The sequence below is a fragment of the Pleurodeles waltl genome, chromosome 4_2, assembly GCF_031143425.1.
Source record: "Pleurodeles waltl isolate 20211129_DDA chromosome 4_2, aPleWal1.hap1.20221129, whole genome shotgun sequence".
Classification (NCBI taxonomy): domain Eukaryota; kingdom Metazoa; phylum Chordata; class Amphibia; order Caudata; family Salamandridae; genus Pleurodeles; species Pleurodeles waltl.
In genome coordinates, this window is record NC_090443.1 from 80864160 (window position 1) to 80887331 (window position 23172).

Below are 23172 nucleotides of genomic sequence, written 5' to 3' on the forward strand. Positions count from 1 at the left end.
TCCCAGTACCTTACAGATTTGTTTCATCAAAGAGGACATAAAGGGGGTACCCTGGTCAGTAAGTATTTCACGGGGAAACCCAGTGCGGCTGAATACCGTTATCATAGCTTGCGCTACGGATTTGGTGGTTATGCTGGTCAAAGGCAGGGCCTCGGGGTAACGGGTAGCATAATCTACGATTACCAGGATGTAGGTATGGCCTTTTGAGGATGGAAGCAGGGGCCCTACTAGGTCCATTCCCACCCGGCTAAATGGAACCTCAATGATAGGAAGGGGCATGAGAGGGGCTTTTCTGGGTCGGCTAGGATCTGTAAGCTGACATCTAGGGCACTGTATACAATACTTTCTAATATGGGCAAAAACACCCGGCCAATAGAATTTCCTGAGGAGGTATTCTTCTGTTTTCTCCCTACCGAAATGTCCTCCCCCTGGCTGACTATGTGCGAGGAAGAGAACCTGATCCCGATAGCTCTCGGGGACTACCAACTGTCGTTTACGTTCTCCTGCCCTTGTAGTGCTGACTCTATATAATAGGTTATTGTGTATCAAAAAGTAGGGACCCACCTCAACGGTCTCCTCAACCTTTGCGTCTCTCCAGGCATTCACTAGGGACGGGTCTTCCCTCTGACTGTGACGGAAACTGATAGGGACAACTTCGGTTTCTGCTATAACCCTGATGGGTAGGTCAGTAACTTGCTCTGCCCTGTATTTGGTTCTTCCATCTCTTTTCTCGCGTCGGGAGAGTTTTTTCCGGTATGGAGGACACTCAATACTACTATTGGAAAAGGGAGCCTCGTTTAGCCATTTAGACCTTTCTTTCTGAATCTGGACCTCATGTAACAGTTGTTGAAAATGGATATAGTCAGTGCCTATAATACATTCTTCAATCAGGTGGTTCATTATACCCATCGGAAGCCAGTCTCGATGCTTCTCCCACTCTACGGTTACGGTAACCAGGGGGTACTGTTCCTTGTCGCCGTGTATACAGCAGATGGTTACCCATCGATGGGTATTCGGATCAATTGGATCTACCAAGTCCCGTCGTATAACAGATTGACTACACCCCGAGTCTATCAGGGCAGAAAGGGAACGGCCATTGACTGTTATAGAGTGTTTGAATTTAGTGTCGCCACCTCCTGTACATAGAACTCGGTGTCGCGTTATTCCTATCTCCATCGGTTCTACTCCCTCGGTTTTCCTGGGACAGATCCGGGCTATATGCCCCCATTCCCCACAGTTAAAACATTGAGGGCCTTGCAGGGGAGGTGTTTCCGCCCGTCTGCGTTGGAAAGAGTCATCTACCGGAAGTCTCGGACCGGGTTTTGGGACTGGAGGGAGGGTTTTTACCGGAAGACGCGGTTGCAAGGCTCTCCCCTCGGTGGACCTGTGAAATGCACATGCTAAGTCGATAGCCAGTTCCGTGTCTACCTTAGGGTGTTGTCTTATCCAGTTTTTCGTACTGGGGGGAAGGGAGTCTAAATACTGCTCAAGGATGACTGTTTTTATGACATCGTCTCTGTTAGATCCTATCGGACCTAACCATTTCATGGCCAGATCTTGTACCCTAAAATAGAAGGTACGAGGGTCCTCATGTAGTCCCCACTTTACTTTGCGGAATTTAACCCGGTAGTATTCCGTGTCGTGGCCCACTCGTTCCAGAATGCTTTTTTTAATGTCCTGGTACGAGGTGGTACCCCCAGGATTGGCTGCCTGATATGCGGTTTGCATGAACCCGGTAAGTAGGGGAGCAATATATTGTCCCCATCTCTCTTCCGGCCATTGAGCTGAAGATGCTACTCGTTCGAAGTTAGTAAAAAAGGGATCCGGGTCTTCACCGTCCTGATATTTTTGGAGGACTGAACTGGGAACATTCGGGTGGACTTTGCTGGAAGCGATTGTCTCAGTCAACCGCTTCATCGCGGTTTCATGTACTAGTTGATTGTTTGCAAGGATAGTGGCTTGGCTTTTCAATGCCGACTGTAGGGCCTCCCTATCCTCTTTGGCTTCTCGTTGATGGGCTTCCCACACCAACTGTAAATGCCGCTGGCCTTCAGCCAACTGTTGGATCATGTTTTCCAGAGACGGGGTCTCGCTCATGGTGTATACCGTTTTATAGCCTTCCCGGGGACCAAAATCCCGCTTCTGACACCACTGTGACAGGCTATACGGTATAAACCAGACTGACACGACGTAATCGTGGTGAGTATATCGAATATTTATTTTTTTTATCTCAAGGTCTCTGGCCTCTTTATTGCAAAGTCTTTCACAAGGGTACGTGTTTCTAGATATGGTTCTTCACGTCTGGTCGTTCTCCGGACCTTCTCGTATCAGGCGTTCATTCCCTCCGTGTCTGGTGGGCTCTCGGGGAATACCGGAAAAATAAACAAAACCCTAGGTTACGTCCTTGGACTCTGAGGGGTTTTCCCGTGTCACCCAAACAGAGGGGAAAGGTGAAGGTATAGGAAAGTGTGCGCAACACCCGTGTACCGTGCACTAACCAACTGTGGAACTATTCTGCTATAGTGCTCCCAAACTTGAGGAATTAGATCTGCCCTCTCCCCAAACAGGGCTGTTTCTGTTTCCTCCCCTCCTTCTGCTGCCACTCCTCTCTCCCAGCACCCTTCCCCGTATTTTCTCCCCTTATTGCCTCTGTTCCTTTAAAAAGGAACCGTACCTTGCTAAGCCACGACCCTCCGGGGTCGTGGCTGGCTTGAGGGCTCCTCGTCAGGGTCTCCTGGCTCTCCTCCACGCCGCTCTCCTGGCTCTCCTCCACGCCGCTCTCCTGGTTCTCCTTTACGCCGCTCTCCTGGCTCTCCTCCACGCCGCTCTCCTGGCTCTCCTCCACGCCGCTCTCCTGGCTCTCCTCCACGCCGCTCTCCTGGCTCTCCTCCACGCCGCTCTCCTGGCTCTCCTCCACGCCGCTCTCCTGGCTCTCCTCCACGCCGCTCCTTTTCTCTTCCTGCCGGGTCCGGAAAGCCTTGTCCGTTTCCCTGGCAACAGGAAAACGCCTCCATGACGCCGCGATCGTTTCCCGGGAAACGGGAAGACGCGGAACTGACGTCTCGGCGTGCTCCGACCCGTCAGCTGCTGCTCCGTCCGTGTAAGTAAGCCCGGGCGCTCCATCACAGAGCTCTGCACACATTAGATGTAAAAAGAGCTTTAATGTATTATATTGACAGAACTAAAGAGTTTCGTAAAACTAAACTACTCTTTTTTCCTTTCTCGCCTCCCCACACAGAAAAGGCCACATCTAAAGCGGCTATCTCAAGATGGATAATTAAATGTATCCAAACTTGTTACTCCACAGCTAAAAGAAGTTTGCCCACACCTCCTATAGTACACTCAAATCATAAGTTAGAAGCATCTATGGCTTTCTTGGGTAATATACCAATAGCTGAAATTTGTAAAGCAGTGGTCAACTCCACACACTTTTACTAAACACTACTGTGTGGATGTATTAGCACATCAATAAGCAAATGTTGGGCAGGCAGTGCTTTGTACTATTTATCAGACAATTACAAACCCACAGGTTAGCCACCGCTCTATGAAGGGCGCTGCTTTACAGTCTATGCAGAGCATGCGTATCTACAGTCACCCATGCCATTGAACAGATTATATGACTTACCTTGTAAGCATCTATTCATGGCATGTAGTGCTGTAGATTCACATGTGCCCGCCCTCCTCCCTGGAAACCTGTGGTTGTTGTAGTATACCTTTACATTCTTATACACATCTTTTGTAACACTTCTATTACACTCTATTCTCACCCAATTGCGGGAAAACAATCTAACAATGGAGTCGAAGTCCATGCACATTATCACCGAGAAGAGGGGTCACTTTACCTCGTGAGTCAAGAAGATTCTTCGAAGAAAAACAACTTGTACACATCCGAACCCAACACTAGATGGCAGAAGTATGCAGAGCATGTGAATCTACAGCACTACATGCCACGAACAGATGCGTACAGGGTAAGTAACATAATATATATATATATATATCAGTCTGCAGCTTGATGAGGACTCAGCATCTTCTCTATCAAAGTTTAGCAAAACCATGACAAAATAAAACCAGCATTGACAAAGCCAAAAGGCTGCCTTCCAAAGCCAGACCTTTTGACTTTGTCAGTGCCTGTTATCACTTTGATGCAGTTGTATTTTTACAATATTAAAACATCTTCACAGACTATCAGTTCTAATAAAAGGGTAGAACTGATAAACAAATCCATGTATGGGGAGAGAAGTTGGACCCAACCATTAGATGGGATGCTTTTCATTGACTTGTGCCCTCCCCACGCCAGATAGAAACACGGCTCATCATAAGACAATGAATAGTAGTTTCTGTCTAGAGTATTTCTATGCAAGTAGAGACCTATCTAAATGATTGGGGGGGAATCTTGACATTTTGGGCCTACCAATGCTTTCTTTGTAGCTTACTGTTATGGACATGTTCTTCAAACACATTCTTCTGGCCAAACGCAACAAGAGCAGAGGGGCAAACGTAATAGTGGTTTGCTACTCTTTGTGTGGAGTATCGGATTTATTGCAGGGGCTAAAACCCATTGGCACCTCGCTTAGCTGGATCCATGACCAATATCATTGACTGCACCCACAGAAAGTATGTTGTAGCCCATCTGTGTAAGTTGCCTGGTCTGCCCATATGGCTTTCCCTGGAGCGTGTAGGAACCCCAACACTTACTGTGTCTGATCGCTGCACCCTACCCTAGTGCGGGCTGTGCACACTCCAGGGCTCACGCTGTGTTGTATTTGCACTGGAGTATACAGACGCCCCACCCGAGAAGGTTGGAAGCTGCTGCCTTACGTTTCTTGTGTCCTGTTACCTGTTGCCTACTGTCTTGTCTTTGGTTGATTTCTTTGTTTCAGAAAAGGATTGTGCGGATGGCACCGACGAAATGAACTGTCCAAATGTACCCGGTTAGTGCATAGGTCAACATGCACCCGCCCCTCTCAGGGACCCCCAGGCTATTTATATAAGAAAGGTGCAGCTTTCCCCTGGAGTGCTCTAGATCTCACTGTCTCCGGAGCACGAAATGCTTGCTCACTTCTCGAAGTAGTCGTAAACCAGCCCTCCGGTGCTACACATCCGCGTCCTTGCCTTCGAGGCGCTCTTGCTCAGCTGCTATCAATGTTTTTTTTTTTTTACCTTTGCTGGGAGAAGTTGGCAGTGATAGTGCTACCATCGAAAATATATCTATATATATATATATATAGATATATATATCTATATATATATATATATATATATATATATATATATATATATTTTAATGTAGTTAATCTCCAAAACCTGAAGGGCGGCAACAAAAACTTAAACGTTTTTTTAGACAGAACGCACAAACTATGAGCTGTACATAAGGAAGTCTGCATTATTTGAGCAAAATGTGTAATGGAGTATTTACCTCGACCCATCATAAAGCCAGTACAAGCATTCCAATTCGAGCAGACGGGTTAGAGGCCACTAGACCTCGGTTCGGAAATTCCCAGTTTATGGTGGTCATCTGGCTTTGCGGCAACATCTTGGTAGTCTGCAAATTGACTCTGTAGTCTGCTTCTCAAGTCACATTTTTGTTTTCAGTTTAATCGCTTTGTCCTCACAGCTGGTGACCACAGAGTGGGCAGTGGCAGTGGTATGCCATATAAGCTTGACGGACGTGGCATGCTGTTCCGTACATTTTTGGCCCGCCCTTTCCTGTTTTTTGTGGCTTTCAAATTTTGCTACTGGTTGTCATACTTCGGGACAGCTAGTGGCCCTTTGCTCTTAGATTAAAAAGTGCTCGCTCCCGGGGTTTCTTTGGTGGAACTTTGCACTGTAAAGTTAGATTCCTACACATTTGATGTTTGTATCTCTTAATCACGCTTTGATCACTGAAGTCAATATACGATTGCACCATTTGCTCAAATAAGTAGTATTGTCTTTCATGGCATCCTATGGCAGCCTTGGTGCTTCCAGGATTTTATCTCTGGTGTTGCCAGCACGAGGTCAGACTATAGCCTGGTTCAGGTTTTTTAAAATGCTCTACAGACTCCAGTGTCGTTCTGTTGCTCTCTCTGTGGATTTGACCTAATCACCTACAGCCAGCATGTAGATTTCTAGAAGCTGATGCCCACTAATCACTCATGGGCAATTGTAATTGGAAATTTCGTGAGAACCCACAAGTGTGTTCTGTACATGCAAGTCCTGTTTGCAGGAGACAGTCCAAGCCTCCTCCCCTGCGCAACAGTTTCCAGAGCTTCAACTCTTGAGCAGACTGAACCCAGGCTTGTGAGGCTATGGCCCCAGGAGAGTAAATCAAGCTGTAGTTAAGTCTTCTACGTGTCTGAGTGTTACATCTATTCTTATCTACTGCAGTGATAGCATCCTAAAGTTGAATTGGTGAGCTGCACCCCCCCCCCCCCTTACCCCCGTCACTGCGGTGCATGTCTGATCTATGCAGTTTCTGTGTTTTTCATTTATGTTATTGCTCCTTCGCCTGTGAAGAGGAGGATGCGAAGGCCTCAGGGCTGCATGTGTTACTTAGAGGTGAAAATGGTGCCGCCTTTTTCAGCAAGTAGTACAATATGTCCCCAATAAACACGGCAAGAGCCGGCGCCCTGGGATGCTCTTTCGCTGTGCTATGATTCCAAGCTTGCTGCAACATGCGAACTAATCCCATGCTTGAGCTGCCATCTGCTGCCCTTCTGCTAGGTTTGATGTCCTATTAATCTGTTTCCAGAGCAAACTATGCAGCTGTTAAGTAAGCTATGGGTTGCGTTGCTTGGGGTTGAGTTGCTTTGTGTGTGTGTTTTCCTGAATTTATTCGACGTTAGTTTTTGAACCCTATGATACTCAAAAGAAAAGGAAAAAAAACACGTAATCACCCCCCTGAGTGATACTCGAACTGGAGAGAGCCATGCTCCGGTATGCTTTCTCAAACATCCTTCCCAGGGCCAACCTACCACAAGTGAAACTTCACTCGCTACAAACCGTATACATGAACATCCTGTGCTCTACTGAGATCTTTTGCTTTTCACCTCGATGGTCCAGTGGCCTTTCCAACCTCCCTTTAAAAAATGTTGCCCTTTCTTTCAAAACATTTCCTCGAAAATACCAACCCCCCAAGGGTGAAATAAAGCTTGTCCCCCTGCATGCTGTGTACCCCTACCATCACCAGAACGCTTCCTGTGAAGTCAGCCATTGAGGCAGAAGTGTGTTGCTTCCTTCTCTGCTCGCTAGGTGCCCCTTCCCTATCGTCATTCAGAAGTTTCTGTGTCAGACTGTATTCTTTGGCCAGACTGTACCTTCGTTTCGGCACACATCTACTGTCTGCTGACACTAAATGTACCCAAATGGACCCTGTTTTTTGCATAACTCTTGCCTACATAGGAGGCTTTGTCACACACCTCTGGACCTTGTTGGACGTTCGGCCCACTAAGGAGTGCTTTAGACTCCAAACTCATACACTAAATTCACCCAAGCACTTACTTTGTCATTGAGGGCGGACACTTGTGTAGTACTTACTGCAAACCCAATTGTCTGTTAGGACAGATCAATGTCTGTGTCTTTTATATTGGCCTGTTTATTTGAAGAAATAACTATTCTGTCAGCTTTATATTTTAGAAATATAGAGGTCTTTAATAGAGAGTGATCTAAGCAAATGCTGTTCAATCAAAATTGAGACTTGTTTTTATCAGCCTCGGGTGGACGAAATGCAGAATCATCCCTGGTCAGTTTAATAGAACTGTTGATAAGCAACATGGGTTTTACACAAGCAACTGTCTAGTTAAATATCAATAGCATAAGAAAGTTAATGCATATTAGTAATCAAATTAAATAGACCACACCTCTTTGTCTTCTGTTTATCGTTAGTGAAACCTAGGTAGAAAAAAAGTATTACTTACTTTTGGTACTAATATTTCTAGTAGATACAAAATCTTCCCACACATTCATCACCTTATGAGTAGTCCATTCGGGCTTTAGACTCGTTTGGAAAACTTTATTTCCCCAGCAGAGACTCTTCAGCACTGCCAGGTGGTGCTGCTGAGCTCCTGCTGGACTCCACTTCCCAGTGTGATGTCATCAGAGTATATAAAGCACCAACTGGCGCTCTGGCTTCAGCTTCTAGTTCTTTTTTCCATGCCCCGTTGAGGTGTGTGGGGAGAAGCTGAAAGAGCCTCCGCAGCGGCAAATACAGCACTGAGCACTTTTGCATACCTTGAAATCTTATTAAACAGTGCACTAGCTCGTAGGAGAGGAACGATTGCGGTGAGCACTCTCCTGGAAGGTTGTGTCCTCAGGAAATATCATTTCAGAAGGTAGTTAACTTTTTCTTCTACTGGATAGCTGTTTCCACAGATTCCTCATCTTATCGGGTAGATTGTGTGGGGCCAGTTCACCAAGGGAGCCATGCAGCTTGGTAAAGTACCTGTCATTGTGTGTCTGAGTTGTGAGGCAGTCGTGCTTAACAAAGGTATGCTAAGATGCTCACATAGCTGCCTGACAGATGTCGGCACAGGGATGCCTCTGGGGAAAAGCAGTGGTTTCTGATCTCTGGCGAAGCCTACAGAAAGTTGATTACTGATTCTGCCTGCTGTGTTCTTTCACTGTAGCACGACATTGCATGTCTATGATCCTTCTTATGTAGCTGCTCTTCTTCAGTGGTTGGATATGGAGAAGTGAGGATAGGCAGAAGGTTGGGAGATTGACTCATGAAATTGAGACACTGCAGACAAAAAAGTAGGTAAGGCGAATGGGCTGATACGGAGATCCAACTTTTATGGATAGGAAACTGCAAAGGTTGAATGTAGTGAGAGGGACTCCAGTCCTGCTACCCTTTGGGCAGAAGTAATTGCTACTAGCACGGTAAGAAGTCAAACCGGGAAATATGCATCAGTTCAAATGGAGTTGGCATCAAGAAAATCTAACGAGATTCAAAAACTATTGAGGAAAATAAACAAAGTGTGAGGAAACAAGTACAGCAGATCTTGGAAAATGCTTCACTGATGGTGATCAAAACAGAGAACTGATCAGCTAGACATATGAATGTGCGTGGGCTGCCTGATAGATTTTACTTGTCGTCCTTGCCAGACTATGTTGTTCATGACACAAAGCAAATTGTAAGACATCGGAGGGGCGGCACTTGAAAGGATCACTAACTTCTGATGCACACTACTGGACAAACTTCTTCCGGCGGCTTGTGTAAGTGGATGTGGTAGCAGGCTTCTTGTCTACCAGCATTATGCTGGAGGCATGACTATCTGTGGTGCCTGCTAATCTGCATATGGATTGCTGGGTCCAAAAAGGGTTTCTCCCATGCAGCCATAATGGGAGTGAGGAGAACCTTATTAAACAATAGTATAGGCTGCACAATTACAATGGACTGCTGTATGATCTCTGCACAATGTTAGATTTGACTTATGCCGATGGCAAGGACAAGACACAATTGACCTTGGCCTTTTCTTTAGCCACACAGAGAATTTCATCACCCTTTGATTCGGTGCTTGGCCACGAGGTTAGGTCTGTGCATAGCATCACTATCACTACTGAAAAGGGGCCCAAGTAAATGTGGAGTAACTGGTTTAGATTTTGCCTTAGGGTTCCGAGCTCATAGAAGTGTGACGTCATGAGCCATAGGGATTGGAGCCACCAGAGATGCAAATCGTGCAGGAACAGTGGGCTGCCCTTGGGGGCAGCCCAGAAGGCGACAGAGCCATCCTCGATCTGCACGCTATCGGCTGCTAGACCCAGAAACTCCAGTCTTTTTTGGCACCTGGGAATGGCCCAGAGACGAGGAAAGCTCCAGGTTTGGCGAAGGGTGTTGAGGCTCGGAACGCTCCTGGGAGCAGAAGAATTTCCTGGATGAAGAATACTTCATACTACTGCGCTTTTTTGTGGGGAAAACTCTTTGGTAACATTCTTTGGATGTTGTCTTAAACTCTGGGAGAGGGAGATCCCTTAGCGTCTATCCCTGTGGGCATTACCTAAAAATAGCTTGACCTTCTGCCTCCTGATGTCCTCCTGGTGCATTAGGGCACTGGACTCGCAATGCTGTGGCATTGTGTTCCGACCTCCAGACACCAATTACAGGCGTCAGGGTGTTCTGAAGGAAAGGGGCATTTTATGGGCGAACCTTCTGTAAAGCTTGAAGCGTGAGACCTGTTGTGGAGACATTAGGCCTAGTCACTGTTGAAAGCTGAAAAATGTGTTGGTGAGAGAGAGCACCAGTCTACACTGATGAAGCAGAGAAAACAAGAACTGATTTAAATCTGCCAGTTGGTGCCTAATGTACATGTGACCTAACACGAACATGTCATATATAGCAATGAAGTTGCGCCTGGTGCTGTGCAGCACCACCTGGTGGCGCTGGATATTCATTTCTAGGGAAAATGTTTTCTTACTAGTTTAAAGCTTGGAGCAGAGTATTTGTAGGGTGAGGAATCTCTGGGAACAGCTATCCATAAGAGCAAGCTTTTAAAGCTTGTTACCTTGGGTATCACTTACTGCCAGATGTTGAACACTGGTTTACTGCATTCTGAAATGGTCATTTCTCCTTCATGGGATAGTCATTAATATTAAATGCTAGAATGCTGTTAGACAAACACAAAAATGATCAAAGTCTGTTTTGTGCACGAGTACAATTCAACACTTCTATTACTTTAGTTTGTAATCAATAAATAACGGTCATACTTTTATTTTTCCGTCTCATTATGATATTTTTTTAAATTAAAAACACAATTCAAATGCTGTCTTTTCATATTGGGGCACAGGAGCTGGGGAAGGGGGGCGGAAAACCCATCCCTCCTCTCTAGTAGTTAATTCTGCTGCGAGGGGTGAATCCATCTTTTTGCTCCTGAGATAGATGTAAATTTTGTTTATTTTCCCAATAGCTGTTAAGTGTTTTAGAATATATCCATAATGTGCTTTCAAAAACAAGTGCTACTGCCAGAAATAAACATCAAGTGTCGCCAAAATAGACAACTCTCAGGATGCCATAAATTATTAGAGACAACAAGTGGCCCTGCTTCCAAAAACTGTAAAAATAATAAAAATGTGTGCCTGAAAAACTATTTAACTCCGCCCATGAACAGTCCTCGGATACTTTCCAAAAGAAAACTATGAATTGACAGTACCCTCTTAAAGCATCCATAGTCGCCCTCTAAAGTTGTGAATAATTTCCCTCGAATGTCACAAGCAAACGGATATCATGAACTGCTTTCATATTTCCACCAAAATGCCAACTAAAATACCATCAACATGAAATGCCTCCCAAAATGTTAACTGGCCCTGTAATCCTAACAATCGTAAATGTCCTTGTTATTCATCCTTTCAGATTATGTCTAACTGATGTGGAACTCAAGTCTCCATTTGTGCCCCGAGAGACCCCACAACTAAACCACCATCTTTTTGGTCCTGCTGCAAAACCAGGAATGTTCTCTAGTAATTTTGCGGTTGCCCCTGGTATTGAAAGCACCTTTGTTTCACTTTCATCCAATGATAGGTGGCCTTTAACAGAGAAGACAGGGACTTGGAGAACCAAGAGTGCTCCAGTTCTCTAAAGGAGCTGTGATCTTTCTCCTTCAGTGGCCTTCTGTGCTTGTCACGGTCTAATTCTGGCACCGCAGGCTCACTGACCAATCAGAATGCCAGAGCCCCCACTGTCTGAGCTCTGGAGACATGTTAGCAAACCTGTGGACAGGATCGGATTTATATAGGTATGTAACAATAGTGTGTGGACTGGACACAGTGCAAACCTCTAACAAATATCCTTTTGCCTCCCAGATAATGACTGTGGCGATAACAGTGATGAGGCAGGCTGCAGCCACTCCTGCTCCAGTACCCAGTTTAAGTGCAACAGTGGCCGTTGCATCCCTGAGCACTGGACTTGCGACGGGGACAACGATTGTGGGGACTACAGCGATGAAACTCATGCCAACTGTACCAATCAGGGTAAGGACTGGCGGCACTACCATGTTCAGGAGGTATTCTGTTTTTTTTATATTGACTGACTATTCTCTGAGAATGAGTGCAGCGTAATTCAGTTCTAGGGCCCTGATCAAAGTGGTGGTGCGATTGTATACCATAAAATTTAGTTTGCTCTTTTAGATGTAGGGGGTTTTAAATCTAATGTTCTGTAAAGCAAATTGCAGTATCATTTATTTACTTAAAAGCACACAATTTATTAAACTGCAGATGTTGTGTGTAAGAATTCCAAGCATTTCCACCAACAACAGAATTTTACACCTTTATGTTTATATTTCAGAATTTTTTTTATAGAATGCTTTAAGAATGTTGAAGACAACTTCATAATGGTATGCATATGTCCCACTGTTGATATTTTCAGAGGTGACAAGACGGACCTTTCTTGTAAAGAGATGGAGCATTACCTATAAAGAGATTAGGAAGGGGCATTTTTTTTAAAGAGATGGAGCGCTACCTAAAAAGAGATTAGGAAGGGACAGTATTCTCCTTTGAAAAAAACTTCATCCTGCATGAAAATAGAACCATCCTTGGCAAAAACTAGACACGATTATAGGGCACGTCTCATCTAAGGGAGGAACGCTACTGTGCTTTGGAAGAAATAGGACCTCCCAAGGAAGGCACTCCACTCTGCTTAGAAGGGGACAAGCACTTTGTTGGAAAGGACAGGGCCTCCTTGGGAGAGGACAAATCTCTCCTTAGAAAATGAAATGCTTTTCATAAGGGGACAAAACCCACATGAAAAATATAGAGAACTCTTAACAAATAGACGGGACAATCCTTAGTACAGGACTCAAACCTTCTTAGCAATATACACGGCAAGACTGTATCTAGAAATTAACATGACATGACCCTTCTTAGGAAGGTGCAGAGCCCTCCTTAAGGAGAGGCAAGACTCTCCTTAGAACAGGACAACAAAAACTTTTTAGTTACTCTGTAGAAATGGAAAAGAACCTCTCAAAGGAGGAGCTGGTGTAGGTTTGAGCAGGGCCTCCAGCCCCCATTTCAGAATAACAGTATGCTTTTTAAGAAGGACTCTTCTCTCCTGAGAAAAGAGCAAAAGTCTCCTTAGGAAGGAACAGGCTGTGACCAACAATGAGTCAAGACTTTAGTTAGGAGGGGACATAGCCCCTTGAGAGAGAACGTAGTGGCCTCTTAAGGGGAGTTTACGCCTATTTGGAGAATTATAAAATGGCTCTTTTTGCTGCATTTTTCTTATGTCGCTTGTAGAAATCCATTTCCAGATGCATATCATTGGGGGTTTGAGAATTGTCATTGTATGGTCCCAAAATATGGATTTTTGCACTCTAATAATCCTTGGTGTGCGATTCGTTCATTGTTGAAGCTCTGCAGAATAGCCTGAAAATGTCTGCAATTCCATTCCTCTTTGTTAGCCACGCGTCCGCCAGGAGGCTGCCACACTGATGAGTTCCAGTGCCGCCTGGATGGGCTCTGCATTCCTATGCGGTGGCGCTGTGATGGTGACACTGACTGTATGGACTCCAGTGATGAAAAGAACTGTGAGGGTGTTACTAACATCTGCGACCCAAATGTCAAGTTTGGATGCAAAGACTCTCGTAAGTTATATGTTGCATGATGCAGACTATTTATATTTGATCGTGGTACAGGAGTGGGCAGCTGCTTTTTCATTGGAGAGATTTTTTTTCCTCCCATGCGATCTCACAATTCTTTTGTGCAAGCCATGGTTATAAAGATTCTTGTCCAGATCCCACCTCCCAGGGTACCCCAGCAAGGCAGGGATTCAAAACGCCCTATTCTCTGAACATCCCACAGAAACAAATCAAGAGAATTGTTATGATAAGTTATTAATGTAAAACATTTTAATTTCTTTTTCCCCTGTCCCACGCCTTTTTCTTTCCATGATTTCTCACCATCTCTCACTTCCATTTATCCTTCTTTGTACATGATCTTCTAACTTGACTTGTTGCTGTATTTTGTTTTCCTTTCTCCCTTACATTTACTGCCTTTCTCTCTCATCTCCATTTTAATTTTTATCTCTTATACACATAACTCTCTTTTTGACGCCTCTCCTGGCCATGTCGTTCCTTGCTCTTTTTTAGCCCGGTGCATCAGTAAAACCTGGATCTGTGATGGGGACAGTGATTGTGAAGATAACTCTGATGAAGAAAACTGTGACACACGTGTGTGCAAGCCTCCATCCCACACCTGTGCAACTAACACTTCTGTCTGCCTGCCACCAGAGAAACTCTGCGATGGCACCCCTGACTGCATCGATCGTTCAGATGAGGGCGAGATGTGTGGTAAGTGACATGGTCTTGGTGTGATCCTGCCTCATCACAAAAATGATGGCAACACTGTCAAAAAGCCTATTCAACAGTATGAGTTCAAAAGCACTGCATTTGGGTCTGTGTCTTGAGATTCATGTGGGATAGTAAAACTCATCTCACAATTTTGAAAGGCTTATGAGCTACCCTCAGCTGTTATTTGTTTATTGAAAAGAGCCTTCTATGCTAGAGTTAATATGATCCTTACTTATACCAGCTTTAGCTTATTCAGGAAACATACTTGCACAAGGGTTTTAAGGAGACCTTCCAGAGTGTGACCCTGAAATGGCCTGAACAAATACCTTATACATTTTATGGCAATACAAATGAGTATATCAAGGCTACCAAGGCATTGTATGTGGATCTATGTGTATTTTGAAAGTCTTACACGCAGCAGCCAAATGTTTAAAGAAAATGCATTGCTTTGAAGGAAGTAATAAGATCTATGCTTATGCCAGCCCTAACTTATTTGTGGTACAGACATGCAGAAGATTTGAGGTGAGACCTTGCTGTATGCGACCTGAAATGGCCTGAAAAATTGGTCTATACATTATATTCCAATAAAAATGGTATAATAAGGAAGTGGAAGTAAGGTGTACAAAATTGTTGAGAACTTATGCAGTGGGTAAGCAGGCTGAGAATTAGTTTTATTGTTCTTTTACTGCTATTGACTCCAGCTTTCCTTACCTTATATTTCCCAAAAATATGCAGCTAATGAAAACCTATAATAATCTTTCATGGGAAATGTACTTTAAAACAAATGTTTTCTCTTGGAAAAATGTAATTATTGCCCAGTTTACTAGTCATATACTTTCCTACAATTTATATAGCATCAATTACTAGGCCTTGTGTTACTGCAATTTCTGTTTATAGTTTTGGTTTTGCTAAAGGGGAAAGGGCTCTGTGTGGCTATGTCCAGTGACATGCCCTGACACTATTAGTCAGTGTGGAATGAGTGTAGAATTTCCGTGCATGTTATACCTGTAGTCGGTGTGGGGATCCTGTGACTTGCCTTCTGTAATCCATGTGGGGTTAGTATGTTTAGATTGTCTCTGTAGGATGCATCACATTGCAGCTTGCGTGTCTTCTGACCTTCAGACTGAACAAATTCTGTAATGGAGGTTTGACACAGTGCTTGAGGTATCACAATAATGCCATGCTCCATGGTCTAGTTAATGCTGTGTTTGTGTTCAAGGCTCATTTTGCTGGTAGTAAAGAGGTCATATAAATTATTACTAGTTCTTGTATAGTTTTCTGAGGGTAAATAAACCTTGTGCTGGCAAGTTAGCAGATGGGTCTGATCTGTTATGGGATCAGATGTGTTGTCTAGCTTGCTTAGGATACTTTATTCTTCCTGAGTTTCTGAATAGAGTTCTGTCTGGCACTGTGTCCCCAGGTACTTTGGAATTCTTTGTTTTCTAACACTTTTCTCTCAGTCTAACATCCCTGTTGTTGTGTGTTTGGTATGATTTGCTATAGTATTTTCTGTCGGTTTTTCCATCTTACCTCATCTGATATTGTTCTTTTAAGCATCACTGTCCCTGCCATTATTCCTCTGGAATTGGTAAGCCAATGAGGTTTTTGTATAGTTATTATTTTGATACTTGATGTGTGTGGGAAGTGTGCTGAATGATGTGAATGGATATTCCAAGGTTTGTAAGATGGGGATGGTAAGTCATGGAGTGTGCTGGTTGGGGGTCAGTTTGGTAACGTGCAAGTAGTCAGAGCAAGGTAAGCATGTCTGGTAAACAGAGTACAACATACCAGTTCTAGAACCATCACTACCTGGATAGATATCATTAACCAAACCTCTCTGATAGACACAAGATATACAATCATTATTTGCTTAGGGTACCTATTGTATAGATTGGTTGCATACCTCCTGACCATCCAACAACTTAAGGCTGTTCTTTTCTGGAGCTCTCGCATTAATGAACACTCTGCCCAAACTATTTTCTGTTACCTCAAGTAAATGATGAAGATGCAACTTGACCACAGTCCAGAAAGAATCCTATAGCATTCACCATACCATACAATACCACTCCTGCAACCTAAGCTAGTTAGTTTGTCTATGATTCAGTCATTGGTGGCTACGACTTGTAAGCACTGAATTCTTATTATCAATATCACAGAGAATGGAGTTCCACTAATTGTAATTGTATTCTGTTTATTTGTATAGTGCTCACTTTCTGTTGAGTAATAGGATCTTTAGAAAACATTTATATTAATAACCAACATCAATTATGATTAGGTACTGTGGATTGGAGTAGGTGAGCAAAAATGTGCAGTATCAGTTGGCTGAGTTTAGTAGTTTTCAGCACAGCTACAGGATGTGCCTTGTCTTGGAATGTGTGGGAACGGCCTAGCATGGCCCTGCTCTTTGACATGCATGAACGTTACTTGTTTCTGGAGAGGAAGTCCCACATTGTGCATTCATGACTAAATGTGTAGCACATTATCTGTGTGCCCTTTAAATTATTTGTTCTTATGATGTTGAACATGCATCTTTTGCTAGTTTATTACTGTTGTTGGTCATTCATATTTTACTGTGGGCTCTACTGGTTTATTTCAGTGGATTAGTCACTTTGATGGTGTTGGATGTCCCCTTGCAAATGAGTTTGCAGCCTTATTGTAGGAAGTTGGCTCTGTATATACTATTTCAAAGTAAGAAATAGTGTGCACAGAGTCCAAGGGTTCCCCTGAGAGGTAAGATAGTGGCAAAATGAGATAATTCTAATGCTCTATTTTGTGGTAATGTGGTCGAGCAGTAGGCTTATCAAAGGAGTAGTGTTAAGCATTTGTTGTACACACCCAGGCAATAAATGAGGAACACACACTCAGAGACAATTCCAGGCCAATAGGTTTTTGTATAGAAAAATATATTTTCTTAGTTTATTTTAAGAACCACAGGTTCAAGATTTACAATGAATACTTTAAATGAAAGGTATTTCACTCAGGTATCATAGGAACTTTGAATCAGCAAAATAGCATGTACAGTTTTGGCAAAAATGGCAATAAGCTATTTTAAAACTAGACAGTGCAAATTTCAACAGTTCCTGGGGGAGGTAAGTATTTGTTAGTTTTGCAGGTAAGTAAACCACCTACAGGGTTCAAAGTTGGGCCCAAGGTAGCCCACCGTTGGGGGTTCAGGGCGACCCCAAAGTTACCACACCAGCAGCTCAGGGCCGGTCAGGTGCAGAGGTCAAGGTGGTGCCCAAAACACATAGGCTTCAATGGAGAAGGGGGTGCCCCGGTTCCAGTCTGCGAGCAGGTAAGTACCTGTGACTTCAGAGGGCAGACCAGGGGGTTTTTGTAGGGCACTGGGGGGGGGACACAAGTCAGCACAGAAGTACACCATCAGCGGCACGGGGGCGGCCGGGTGCAGTGTGCAAACAGACGTCGGGTTCGCAATCGGTTTCAATGGGAGACCAAGGGGCCTCTTCAGCGAAGCAGGCAGGCAAGGAGGGGGGGCTCCTCAGGGTAGCCACCACCTGGGCAAGGGAGAGGGCCACCTGGGGGTCGCTTCTGCGCTGGAGGTCGGATCCTTCAGGTCCTGGGGGCTGCGGGTGCAGTGTCTTTACCAGGCATCGGGTTCTTTGAAGCAGGCAGTCGCGGTCAGGGGGAGCCTTTGGATTCCTCTGCAGGCGTCGCTGGGGGGGTGAGGGTGGGTCAACTCTGGCTACTCACAGGGTCGCAGTCGCCGGGGAGTCCTCCCTGTAGTGTTGGTTCTCTGCAGGTTGAGCCGGGTGCAGAGTGGAAAGTCTCACGCTTCCGGCGGGAAACGTGTGGTCTTTAAAAGTTGCTTCTTTGTTGCAAAGTTGCAGTCTTTGTGGACCATGGCCACTGTCCTCAGGAGTTCTTGGTCCTTTTAGATGCAGGGTAGTCCTCTGAGGCTTCAGAGGTCACTGGACCCTGGGGGACGCGTCGCTGTTGCAGTTTTTCTCGAAGTGGGGAGACAGGCCGGTAGGTTGGGGCCAAAGCAGTTGGTGTCTCCGTCTTCTCTGCAGGGCTTCAGGTCAGCAGTCCTTCTTCGTCTTCAGGTTGCAGGAATCTGTTTTCCTAGGTTCTGGGGGCCCCTAAATACTCAATTTAGGGGTGTGTTTAGGTCTGGGGGGTTAGTAGCCAATAGCTACTAGCCCTGAGGGTGGCTACACCCTCTTTGTGCCTTCTCCCTGAGGGGAGGGGGGCACATCCGTAATCCTATTGGGAGAATCTTCCATCTGCAAGATGGAGGATTTCTAAAAGTCAGGGTCACCTCAGCTCAGGACACCTTAGGGGTTGTCCTGACTGGCCATGACTCCTCCTTGTTTTTCTCATTATCTCCTCCGGCCTTGCCGCCAAAAGTGGGGTCGTGGCCGGAGGGGGCGGGCATCTCCACTAGCTGGAATGCCCTGTGGCGCTGTAACAAAGGGGGTGAGCCTTTGACGCTCACCGCCAGGTGTTACAGCTCCTGCAGTGGGAGGTGAGAAGCACCTCCACCCAGTACAGGCTTTGTTACTAGCCACAGAGTGACAAAGGCACTCTCCCCATGTGGCCAGCAACATGTCTGGTGTGTGGCAGGCTGGCAAAACTAGTCAGCCCCCACTGGAAGTCGGGTATGTTTTCAGGGGGCATCTCTAAGATGTCCTCTGGTGTGTATTTCACAATAAAATGTACACTGGCATCAGTGTGCATTTATTGTGCTGAGAAGTTTGATACCAAACTTCCCAGTTTTCAGTGTAGCCGTTATGGTGCTGTGGAGTTCGTATTTGACAGACTCCCAGACCATATACTCTTATGGCTACCCTGCACTTACAATGTCTAAGGTTTTGCTTAGACACTGTAGGGGCATAGTGCTCATGCACCTACGGTATAGTGCACCCTGCCTTAGGGCTGTAAGGCCTGCTAGAGGGGTGACTTATCTATGCCATGGGCAGTGTGAGGTTGGCATGGCACCCTGAGGGGAGTGCCATGTCGACTTAGTCTTTTTCTCCCCACCAGCACACACAAGCTGGCAAGCAGTGTGTCTGTGCTGAGTGAGGGGTCCCCAGGGTGGCATAAGACATGCTGCAGCCCTTAGAGACTTTCCCTGGCATCAGGGCACTTGGTACCAGGGGTACCAGTTACAAGGGACTTACCTGGATGCCAGGGTGTGCCAATTGTGGAGACAAAGGTACAGGTTAGGGAAAGAACACTGGTGCTGGGGACTGATTAGCAGGTCTCAGCACACTTTCAAATCATAACTTGGCATCAGCAAAGGCAAAATGTCAGGGGGTAACCATGCCAAGGAGGCATTTCCTTACACTTATGCATACTCAAATTCAAATTTTGTGGTATTAACAGTGTACTTGTCTTCAGCCTGTCAATTTAATTGAGGTTACCAAAATGTGATGTTTGCACCTCACTCCTAATGGAAAGGTTTACATCTGTCAAAGAACCACTGATACAGGGCGTGGCGTTCATTTTATGCCACTTGTGTCCAGGGAAGTGTTTGACAATGTGATTGGCTGAGTGTTTGAGACATCATTCTTTTCAGCATGTGTATGTGCACGTGACTTGATGTGCACACACCTGCCTTTTAGTGCTGAGCTGTGCTGGTACAAGTTGTTTTTGTTAGAAAGAGTTTTGGCTTCGAGGTGGCTCGTAGTACCTCCCCTGAAACCCACAATACATCATGATACAGACTTCACCTCCGACTGTTTTTGACTCAGTCTGATTCAAACGTATTTCAGTGCTCAATTACCAGTGTGCATTGAATAAAAACTTTCAAAGGCAGAGCATTGTGAGAAGGTGGCCTTCCATGCCAGCATTGACCACGACCTGAATAACGTTGACCGCTTCGAAGAGAGTGGGCAAGGTGATGTGAGAAGTACTTGTGTTTGGAGGGAGGATGGAAAATACTCCCATATAAATACTGCCCTTCTAGCACGAGGACGTTTTTGTGGTCTGCCCAGAATCTGGTCTTCTGAAACCTTTGCTGCCTGAGGAACCATGGGGATGTACTTTTTTCAGAGTGCACTGCTTGCCTTTGCAAGAAAACCATTTGGCACTGATGGGACAATAGGTGGCCTCAGTGCAAAGTAGTGCAAAGCGAGTACGCTGAGTCCCCGCCAGGCACAGTAGCTGAGGTCCTCAAATGGGCAAACTGCAAGAATGATGTGATGGGAGTGGGGGGGCACTCCTGCCTGCCCACTCGCCCAGAAACCCATCAGTAGTAGAGCCCAGTATCTGTGCCCTTCGATCTCTAGCAGCAGCCGTAACAAACTGTTTTCCCATGGAAAAGACTGCCCCAGTGCTTTCAGGGCGCAAAAACAGGACTAAGTTGCATTCTTCCTGGCTTCGAAAAGACTTGTTGAAGCCACAGGGCTCAACCTTGAAAGTGGCCTATGCTAAATGGTATTAAGAAGGCTAGAGAGCACCATGCCTTGACTGTACCACTACCTCTGGAAAAAGCTGAAATTTAGCCTTGCCTACTGTGGTCAAGACCATTTAGCACCAAAAACAAAACCACTATCTACTGTGGTGGATTCTTGAGGTCGTGAACTGGAGCTTCTGAATTGAGAGGAATCCAAATGACCTAAAGTATCAAAGTCAGCACTGGCACTGAAAAATACCTCAACACTATATGCACAATAGTTACAGCAGGAAGTTGCAGTAGAGATAAAAACGCCACAGTCAGACAGACCACAAATGAAAATTTACAGTGACCCAGATACATGTCCTATCTTTGCTTGCCCTGCTCAATAAACACCACCATTTCAGAAGTAGTGCAAGAACGTTTTTGAGGCGGCCATTTCAGAAGAAATAGGGCCTTTACTTATTGGAGAAAACAGAGAAGTAGATCCAGTTCCACCAGCCATACCACCACCGCTGTCCCCACTACACTCTGTGTACTCAGACCCCTCTCTCAATCCACTGTCTCCTTAACATGATCAAGGCCAACAGAACAACAAGAAAACTCTTGGCATTACAACATGGTGACCTCCCTGGAATCACTCCCATTCAAGACTTTCCTACCTAACTCTTCTACATATCATACAGTTAAAGCGAGAGCAGCAGCACATCAAATAGTTCAGCTGCAAGTGGAAGAGGAGGAGAATGAGTTATTCATAGTCACTTTAAAAGCAGTAAGAAGTACTCAGTTCGCACCTATGGTCAAGAGACTGTGTTAACTTTAAGGAACCTCTCAAAGTGAGGGTGGTAGCACCAAGGTTTGAAAAGAAGTTGAAGCATGTGTCCTTTTCCATCCTTGGGCATTTCCTTGCAAAATTGGTTGTCCTCATTGTAGGAAGCCGGCTCTGTATATACCATGCCAAAATGTGGTATAGCATGCACAGAGTCCAGGGGTTCCCCAGAGGTTTAATAGAGCTAAAGTAGATCATACTAATTCCAGGCTAATTGTTTTGTTTTTTTGTATAGCAAAAATATATTTTGTTACCTTATTACTAGAACCAGAAGGTCTTTGTTGCAGGTAAGTACAGTTGCAAATAGGTATTAAGCAAATGTATCAAATGTACTTACTTTGGTTTTTGCAGGTAAAGCAGTTTACATGTAAGTAATGCTTTTCAATTTCAAAAGTTGACTTTTAATGCAACTTTTCATAGGAGTCAATCGGGTGATGGGCTTTGGGGAGTGTTAGCATGGTTAACATGCAAGTACATGACGTACAATTCCAGTCTTCTGGGGGTTAGGATGTCCACAGGTCAAAATTTAGGGGTGGTCCTAGCTGCAGTGTTCACTCTTCATTGTTTTACCTATTTTTCCCGCCAGACTTGCTACCCATAGTGGGACCTGGTCCAGGCGGCAGGCGGCTGTAACAGGAGGCCTGAGACTTTGAGACTCACCGCCAAGTGTTGCGGTTTTTGCAGGGGAGAGGTGTGGCGCACCTCCAGCCAGAGCAGGCTTTGTTCCCGACCCCAGAGCAAGGCTCTCCATGGGGTCAGAAACTTGTCTGTTAGTGGCAGGCTGGCACAGACTGGTCAGCCTTACACTAAAGGGTTGGGTAAAATGCAGGGGACATCTCCAGAATGCCCTTTGGGTGCATTTTGCAGTAATCCCCACACTGGCATCACTGTGGGTTTATTGTGCTGAGAAGTTTGATAGCACACTTCCCAGTCTTCAGTCAAGCCATCTGGAGCTGTGGAGTTCGTAATAACAAACTCCCAGCCCATGTACTTAATATGGCCACACTGCACTTACAGTGTCTAAGAATGGACTTAGACACTGTAGGGGGATATTGCTCATGCAGCTATGCCCTCACCTGTGGGGTAGTGCGCTCTGCCTTAGGGTAGTAAGGCCTGCTAGACGGGTGACTTACCTGTGCTACAGGCAGTTGTTTATGGGCATGGCACCCTGGAATGGGTGCCATGTTGACTTTACCTTTTTCTCAACACCCACCAGCAGACACAATCTGTACTGGCAGTGTGCATGTGTTTGAAGAGCCCCCTAGGGTGGCACAACGTATGCTGCAGCCCTTGGGGACCCTCCCTGGTCACAGAGCCCTTGGTGTACCACTGGTACCTTTTACAAAGGACTTAACTGTGTGACAGGGGTGTGACAATTGTGGAAGCAATGATACAGTTTAGGAAGATAACACTGGTACTGGGGCCCGGTTAGCAGGATCCCAGCACACACTCAGTCAAGTTAGCATCTACACCAGGCAAAAAAAGTGGGGGGCAACCATGCCAAAAAGGGGCTACACACAACATTGAAAAGTGCACTTCTGCATGGTTTAGGGACCTCTCCATCCCATGCCAAGGAGAGCATGAAAATTAACCCCACTTAGAATGTGGACAGCAACACAGTGGCTTTTGTTGAGTTCCATGGCCATTCTTGTTACAATTGCGACCATTGGAAGGACGTAATGCAACATTTCCCTTAAGCATACAGAAAGAGAGCTAAGGAAATAGTTGAGGAA

At 45.3% G+C, this 23172-nt stretch overlaps 1 protein-coding gene across 2 annotated transcripts in view; it reads left to right on the forward strand.

Annotated features, from left to right (window-relative positions):
* Positions 1–23172, forward strand: part of LRP1 (LDL receptor related protein 1) — a 1410884-nt gene that overhangs the window by 376498 nt on the left and 1011214 nt on the right. For both annotated transcript variants that reach the window (XM_069230782.1, XM_069230783.1), the window contains exons 20-22: positions 11773–11940; positions 13365–13547; positions 14052–14252. In XM_069230782.1, the coding sequence (XP_069086883.1) occupies positions 11773–11940; positions 13365–13547; positions 14052–14252 (552 nt within the window). The remainder of the gene's footprint in view (positions 1–11772; positions 11941–13364; positions 13548–14051; positions 14253–23172) is intronic.